This window comes from Cryptomeria japonica, chromosome 6, assembly GCF_030272615.1.
Source record: "Cryptomeria japonica chromosome 6, Sugi_1.0, whole genome shotgun sequence".
Classification (NCBI taxonomy): domain Eukaryota; kingdom Viridiplantae; phylum Streptophyta; class Pinopsida; order Cupressales; family Cupressaceae; genus Cryptomeria; species Cryptomeria japonica.
The window spans coordinates 618,893,614-618,902,094 of NC_081410.1; the positions used below are offsets into that span (position 1 = coordinate 618,893,614).

Here is an 8,481-nt window from a genome sequence, read left to right on the forward strand (position 1 = left end):
CTAGTATAAGACAAAATTGGATTTTACGTACTAACATTTTCTTAGATGGAGAATGAAACATTGTTGAAGTCCAATCGCTTTGAGCTGTGCTACCATCACATTACAATTGTCTCAGAGGAGACAAGTTCCACATCATCTTAACTAGAAGATGAGTTCCACGGTCTTGAAGGGGAGTTCCACGGGAAAAGAAGTTGAGCTTCCCCAAAGCTAGAGCAGGAGCTCACTGTTCTAGATTGGAAGTCATTAAAGTGGAAAGAGGAGCTCAAAGAGAAATAATGTAATGAGAGGAGGGGTTGTAGCTCCAAGACTCGTCCTGAATTAGACAGGTTCTACATCTGAACCATCTACCCTCCATCCTTATCGTTCTCCTCTCCTCCTCCATTGCCTCTCAACCTTTTGGTTATGAAGGGGCGATTATGGGTAGCCTTTGAAAGGTTCCTTGTGACTGAAAGGGCCTTTCAATTCCCCTTTGACTACCCAACAGATTTTCAATACCCCTTTGACTAGCCAACAGATTTTCAATACCCCTTTGACTACAAACATAGTTTTTTGAAACATTCCCCATCCAGTATCATTGAATTTACATCTTAAGAACACATAGTTTTGTCCTGCATATGATCGTTCCATTTTAAAAATCGCTCTCAAGCAAACATAGAGAGTCACTTCTGTAATCACATTTGGCCAACGCGCTAACTGTTAATCTTTAAAAGAAAACTCAGAGGCTCTAAAAATAACCTATCTCCATATTGTCACACATGCAATCCATCTTTTCGACTTTATGTCTTTTAGGAAAATTAAAGCTTTTTTCATTAATCTTCTGACCGTCAATTCAAATACTCCTTTGAAGAGCTTCACCACCCGTACTCATGCAACCTCTTTCACCGTCGTTTTAATTCCCTCAATCCCGTTGCATATAAGGATTTTTGATTATCCATCTGGAACTAATCATGTACAAGCAATTTTGTCGTGATTTTCCTGTCTTTTGATCATAAAACTCACGTTTCTAAGTTCCATGCACTCTAACTTTTCAATTTTATCCATTGATTTGAGCAATATCTATGGCTGCTTGCAGAACTTGATTTGGTATTTGATCCTGATACATGTCATTCCTTTAGCGCTTTCTTCAAATCGCTTTATATCCCTAATGCTTCTTTCCTTTACTCGGGACTCGTCCAGACCACTTCATGTGCTTTGCCAACTGCCGAGCTAACACATCGCACTCCATTTCATCAATCAATGGCGCGTTTGGCCCATATTCAGGGCTTGTTGAAGTGAAGAAAATGCTTCCAACGAGTCTCGAGTAGCTTCTACATATCACTTTTGTACCCACTTCTCTCAAACTCTCATAGTCTCTACCGAGTGCCGAGTTTCTCCCTAGAGCTTCATTTGATTGCCACGTCAGACAACAATGTCATCGTGTTTTGAAAGAAAGCCTTTTAAAACTCGAGGCCCACTTTTAACAATTTAACACACGTGCTCCGAGTTAAATCTTTAGAACATCACGCGGGCAAAGGTAAGATAATTTCACTGCATTAGATCTTTTGGTTACCGGCTGTAAAGAGTAGACTAGGGACTAGGGGCCGGTTCCTAGACGACAACAACCCTTTGAGGGAAAGACTTAAGCTGTGGGCGACCGGAGTAGAAGGTCGATGATAAAATAGAACATACTCGCCAAAAGGATATTCAAGAATTTCCTAGGGCATAATTTTGATTCTTTCAATTGGGACTCTCAAAATTTGATTTTTTTTTTAACATCCTCCAAATGACATTTGCGTTGGGTAGTCTATTAAAGGTCTATTACCAAAAGAGAAGGTCTCGAAACTACCATTGCCTCCTCAATGGCTAGGTGTGTGCCCTTGGTAAATGTCACATGATTGCTAATGGATAATTGAGTAGTCATGTGCAAGTAATATTCTCAAAGGCCCATATTTGAAAGAGGGTATAGTTCATGATACTGTATCCCTCATGGTGAATGTAAATCATAACAAACCAAACTAATAGCATGGAACAAAATTCCTTACATGTTATTCGATATTAGAGATTGCAACATGCCCTATTATTGAAGTTTGACTTGTACAAGATTATATATGTACCTTAGAGATTAATTTTGTGCTATTCACGATTGATAATGAGCCATTTAAGATTCACTCACAAAAGATTGTGGGTCTTTATTCAAGACTCGTTAAGGATATCAATTTTCTATCTTATGACAAATTGAATTTGAACATCTTCAACATCTATAAGAGACATAATAGTTATCTTCAACATTTATATTCCATAATTAATTTGATAATCAAATACACTTATCTTTTATATTATTTAATTTTGGAAAAGAACATTCCAAATTAGGGTAGAGGAGGTCAAAGTGGAGTGGGGATGGTAGTTGGGCACAATTAGCTTGAACACAAATGTGTCATGTCAATACTTATCTCTAAAAATATTTTAATAAATCTAAAAAAACAACCAATTATGTGAAGTCACATCAATGCACCAACAAACATGACTTAGTGCACAACTATGGGCCTTGCTTCTTTTTGGGACCACTTTAGACACCTTAGTGGAAAAACATGCTGATGTGGCATCATATTTGACCATGTGGACTCAAAACCAAAAATTTAAAGCAAAGACAAATAAAGAGTACTACAAATTTGAGAGTGATTTGAAATATTCATAACAGATATTAAGAGGCTCAAAATTAGGATGCTTGCTATAAAACCTCTCCCTTATCAAATTCCCAACTCAATAAATTAACTCTACTTAATCACTCTAATATTTTAATTAACCTAGGTTAATCCCCAAAAGATATTTATTCATGTACAACAAGGTTTGAGCAAATTGGGTGCTACTTTGTCCTTACTGTCATGTTTTTTAATGACGTCATGCTCCATTATTCATCCCACCTAGTACCCCGGTAGACGCCCCTTGTCTTAATTTATGATGAGAACAGGAATAAGATGCGTTGGTTTTAGTTCGCCATAAATTCTTTATAGGTTGAACACACGGCCTTTCTCAGCTGTGCCCTCTAATTTCAACAACTTTCACGTTTCCTATTACAGGGCAGGATCCCAACACACAATGTTCTAGGAATCCGTCACTGTCAATGTTTGGTAAGGGGTTGGTAGTTTATATTATTAGGTCTCTGTAAATTTGTTTAGATTAGTAGGTAATCCAGGAGATTAGGTTAGAAAAGTGAGTTTGCAGGTCGCTGACAAGACATTTGATGGAGACATTCTGAAAAATTAATGGAGACCCAGACCCAGTTGTGGGGGAAGACCAAAGTTTGGAGTTAGTAGTGTGATGATAATCCAACTCTTCACCAACCCCTAATGGGGTCCACAGTTCAGGCATAGTCCCACTGACTGTACTATAAAACTATGATTGTACGCCTGCACTCTGTCATCAGATTACCTCGGCCTTTCTACAAAGAAGAACAGAGCTGAAGAAGAAGAAACAGAAACATTAATAGCAGGAGGTATGCATTTAATGGTGTTAAAGCATTTGCTTGGCCATTTCTGTGTTGATTAGACCACAAGAGTTTTGACAGGACCCACATAACTGTTAAGACCAGATTGTTTTGTTGTTCAGATCTGTAGGCTATGTTGTTTTTTGTAGGAATGTACATTTTTTTCTGGTTTGTGAATTAGGGGATTTTTTGCAGGTGTGAGAGCATGGCGAGTACAGATGTACAGAAGGGTACAGAAGTCGCCAAGGAGACGACTCAGCAGGTTAGCCGTCACCAGGAAGTGGGTCACAAGAGCCTTCTTCAGAGCGATGCCCTCTATCAGGTTTCACCTCAACTTTCAGTTTTAGAATGCTTTCAACATGCCCATTTTCATTTTTTCCTGGATTGATTTGGTATCGGTATGGATTTTGCAGTATATATTGGAAACTAGTGTGTATCCCCGTGAGCCTGAGCCAATGAGGGAACTCAGAGAAATAACCGCCAAGCATCCATGGTAAAACCCAGTTTTGATCCCTGGACCATTTTTGTTCTGTGCTCCAACTAATGGAATGCTGAAGTTTCATGGTCTGAAACAGTCGTTTTTATTTTTACTCAAATTGGCGCTGTTATTTCGACAGGAATCTGATGACTACTTCGGCTGATGAGGGTCAGTTTTTAAATCTGTTGTTGAAGCTCATCAATGCCAAGAACACCATGGAGATTGGTGTATATACTGGTTACTCTCTTCTCAGCACTGCTCTGGCCTTGCCTGATGATGGAAAGGTACATGATCATTCATTCATCTGTTCCTTAATGATTGAGAAATGAATTTTAAGGGCTTCCCTGTTTACAGTTTAGTGATTTTTGTGTTGCAGATCTTAGCAATGGACATAAACAGGGAGAACTATGAGTTGGGGTTGCCTGTAATTCAAAAGGCAGGGGTTGCCCACAAAATTGATTTCAGAGAGGGCCCTGCCCTGCCAGTTCTTGATCAAATGCTGGAAGATGTAAGCTTAGATCTCTTTTGTATATAACCATAAAAGAAAAAACTGTTGAAAATGTGGGCAAAAGAAAAACTATTGAAAATGTGAGCAAATTTTTGTGGGTAGCTTGTGAATCTGGAATTGTGGGTGTGATTTTGCAGAAGGAAATGCATGGCTCCTTCGATTTCATATTTGTGGACGCAGACAAAGACAATTATCTGAATTACCACAAGCGGCTGATTGATCTGGTGAAGATTGGGGGCGTGATCGGCTATGACAATACTCTGTGGAATGGATCAGTGGTGGCTCCACCCGATGCCCCATTAAGGAAATATGTGAGATATTACAGGGACTTTGTAATTGAACTGAACAAGGCCCTGGCTGCAGACCCTCGTATTGAAATCAGTCAAATTCCAGTAGGAGATGGTATCACTCTCTGCAGAAGAGTTATTTAAAGGAATTCAAAGGTTTGAGGGTTTGACCTGCTATACACTGTTTTATCGTTAATAAAGCCGAGATTCAAAGCTTGAAAAAAGATATGTTCTTCCTATTTCCAAAAGTAGCCCCAAAAGTATTTTTCCCATAAGCTGTTCCTTGTATCTTGCATAAGGCAAGGCAATGGACTGATTTAAGAACAGTCCAGACAAAAATGTAATGTTTAAAACCTTGTTTGAACATATGTGAGGGATTTCTCCCTGTTTCAGACCAATTATTGTGGATTTCAAAACCATGATTTGAAAATCAGAGAGAGGATAAATTTATGCAATGAATTTGAAGTGTTACATGCTCTATTGCAGCTGGCAATGCACATTTTTAATAACCTCAATTAATCCTGCTTACATGCATGAGACTGGGACCATGACCCTGCCTCCTTTTCCCCTCCTTCAATATCACTCATTCCAGTATGAACATAAATCAAATGTTTTTATTTTGGTGAAACTAAATACTCTGTAAGCTGTATGTACTCTTTAACCTTTTGGGTGTTTTAATTATTGTTAGAAAGGAATCCGTTGAGAAACGACACGACCAGATTTAGAACAGGCATTCGTTGTCAAATAAAGTGAAGTTAGGCATGTGATTGCCTTTTGCTTTTACATATGGTTTTTGTTGTTGTTGTTGTTGTTATTGTTGTGAAGTGTGTGCATTATTTTATCATTCTGATGATGGATCACAGAGTGTGGTCTCTGAAATTTTGATAGCTTGATACTTTGATACTTTGATGTAAAAAAACTCACATGATCAAATTCAGAAACAGATCTTCACCTTCCCATGTTCTCTCTTTTTGACTATGATACAATAGTTTTTGTTTGTTATTGTGAAAGTAGGGTTTTGAAAGGGTTCAGAATCTTTCACGTATAAAAAGATAGAACTTGAGGTATAATAAGACCACGATTTTTTTGTTAACCATATGACTTTATAATTTCTTTTAAAATGTCAGTTTTATTGAGTTATTTTTATTCATTTATGATACTCCTTTCTTTAATCTTATGGACTCGTCCTTGAAAGATGTCATGAGTATAATAGATAATACAATCTAAGATAGTGTTATGAAGACATTTATATATTCAAAATTGTTGTATAGATAGGACAATTTATATTCTAACTATATTACGATGTTGTGTCAGATACAACTTGCATAGTTTAATTAAAAACTTTCTAATTATATTATAACATATCTAATTTATTAAGAATCAAAATACAGAGATGAAATTACACCTTAAGCCAAACAGCTGGAAACAACAACCTTTCAGCTGTAACAAGGGGGTTACAATTGAACAATCAAGAACGTTTGCAACAAAGCAACTGTAATAACCGCATTACAACAGCAAAACAAAGATGACAATGCTCTAAATTTTCATGCACAATGCATTATTACACAATCAAAATTAAAAAGTTAAATTTTCATGCACAATGCATTATTACACAATCAAAATTAAAAAGTTGAACGCTGTTTAAAAAAGATATGTTCGTCCCATTTCCAAAAGTAGCCCCAGAAGTATTTTTCCCATAAGCTATTCCCTGTATCTTGCATAAGGCAAGACAATGGACTGATTTTCAGTCCAGACAAAAATGTAATATCAGTTAGGGATTTCTCCCCGTTTCAGACCAAATATTGTGGATTTCAAAACCATGATTTGAAAATCAGAGTAGAGGATAAATTTATCCAATGAATTTGAAGTGTTACATGCTCTATTGCAGCTGGTAATACACAATTTTTAATAACCTCTATTAATCCTGATTACATGCATGAGACTGGGACCGTGACCCTGCCTCCTTTCCCCCTCCTTCAATATCATTCCAGGATGAACATAAGTCATGTTTTCATTTTGCTGAAACTAACTACTCTGTAAGCCGTATGTGCTCTTTAAGCTTTTGGGTGTTTTAATTATTGTTAGAAAGGAATCTGATCCGTTGAGGACCGACACGACCAGATTTAGAACAGGCATTCGCTGTCAAATAAAGTTAGGCATGTGATTGCTTTTTGCTTTTACAGATCATTGTCTTTTGTTTTTTTTGCATTTTTTTTGGTTATCATTTTGATGAATGTCAATGGAAAAAAACTCACACAATCAAATTCAGAAGCATACACATAGATCTTCACCTTTTTATGTTACTTCCTTTTTATTATGGTTAACAAAGTTTTTGTTAATCATATGATTTTATAATTTCTTTTGAAATGTTAAATTTACGAAATTATTTTAATTCATTTATGATACTCTTATTTCTTTAATCTTGTGGACTCATCCTTGAAAAATGTCAGGAGTATAATAGATGATACAATCTAAGATAGTGTTATGAACATATTTATATATACAAAATTGTCGTATAGATAAGGCAATTTATATTCATACTATAATACGATGTTGTATTAGATACAACTTGCATAGTTTAATTATATTATAACATATATAATTTTATCTTTATTCTAATATTTATTAACCTCAACGACTAAACTAGATACAACCAAGTTTGTTATTAAAATTTATTAAATCTATATCGTCCAAAGGGTTTAGTCATTGTGTTTACAATTTGTTGTTATGTGCACAATAATAAAGGTAAATTTCTTCATAAATTACCCTAAAATTGTTCTTATTAATTTTTCTTAACCTTAATATTCAAATTAAGTTTAGATAGATGCCATGCTATGTTAGAATTGATTTATTTGAGTTAATGACTATTTATTTGTTTGTTGATTAGATTTACTTGATTTTTTTATAGTAGTTGAATTATAAGATGATTACTTTTTCTATAGATTTTTTAATCGAATATATTTGTATTTACTAATCAATTTCATATTATAGATTTCAATATAATTTGTAATCATTTTGATGTTTAAGCTTTTCTTGTTGGACAAACATGTTTTCAAATTTTCTCTATTTTGTGAGGTCACATCCTTATAGAGGGAGAGCATTGTGAGAGAAGATAGTGCCATAATGTGTATTTGAACCAAACTAAACCTTGGGTGTAGATCCTTGTATTGAAATCCGTTAAATTCCAGTAGGAGACAACATTGATCTTTGCAAGAGGGTTTCTTAAATGGATTGTCATTTTAGGGAAATAGTTTTAAGCTAAATTTGTGACTTTCACACATGTAATATCTGTGGGTTGTGATAAAACTAAAGCTCCAAATCATGTAATCCTCTAACTTTTTATAATGGTGAAGGTTAAGGTTTCACCTCCTTTGTGGATAGTATCTCAATGTATATGCAACAATTGAATCTTGTTTAAGATGCCCTACTAAAGCACGGGGCAAGTAAACTAAAACATTAAATTGGTCATTCGAACCTCCAATCGTGTATAGAGAGGTGATTTACGTCTGAAAGTTGTATTTGATATACCATCGTATTATAGTTAGGTAGGCGAGATGAGATGGAAATCATAATTTTTAGTCCACGCTATTAAGATGGTTTGTTTTTGTATTCTAGATTGTGAGTGTTTTTTTTTATATAGTTGGATTAAATTTCACGGCTAGATATTCAAGAAGCAAAAAAAATCATATCAAACTCTATGATCCATCATAAAAGATAGATGGAATCAATTTCTCTTCTCTTGCTT

At 35.4% G+C, this 8,481-nt stretch overlaps 1 protein-coding gene across 2 annotated transcripts; it reads left to right on the plus strand.

Moving 5' to 3' along the window:
• The first annotated feature begins 3,060 nt into the window (after positions 1-3,060).
• LOC131037733 (caffeoyl-CoA O-methyltransferase) lies at positions 3,061-5,216 on the plus strand. Of its 2 annotated transcripts, none has more exons than XM_057969922.2 (6): positions 3,061-3,472; positions 3,659-3,785; positions 3,877-3,956; positions 4,081-4,225; positions 4,318-4,449; positions 4,587-5,216. In XM_057969922.2, the coding sequence occupies exons 2-6, from the start codon at positions 3,669-3,671 to the stop codon at positions 4,878-4,880; spliced, it is 768 nt and encodes a 255-aa protein (XP_057825905.2). In that variant the 5' UTR covers positions 3,061-3,472; positions 3,659-3,668; the 3' UTR covers positions 4,881-5,216. The 2 variants fall into 2 exon arrangements, with proteins under 2 accessions (XP_057825905.2, XP_057825906.2); XM_057969923.2 differs by having other exon boundaries at positions 3,195-3,557.
• The last annotated feature ends 3,265 nt before the right edge of the window (positions 5,217-8,481 follow it).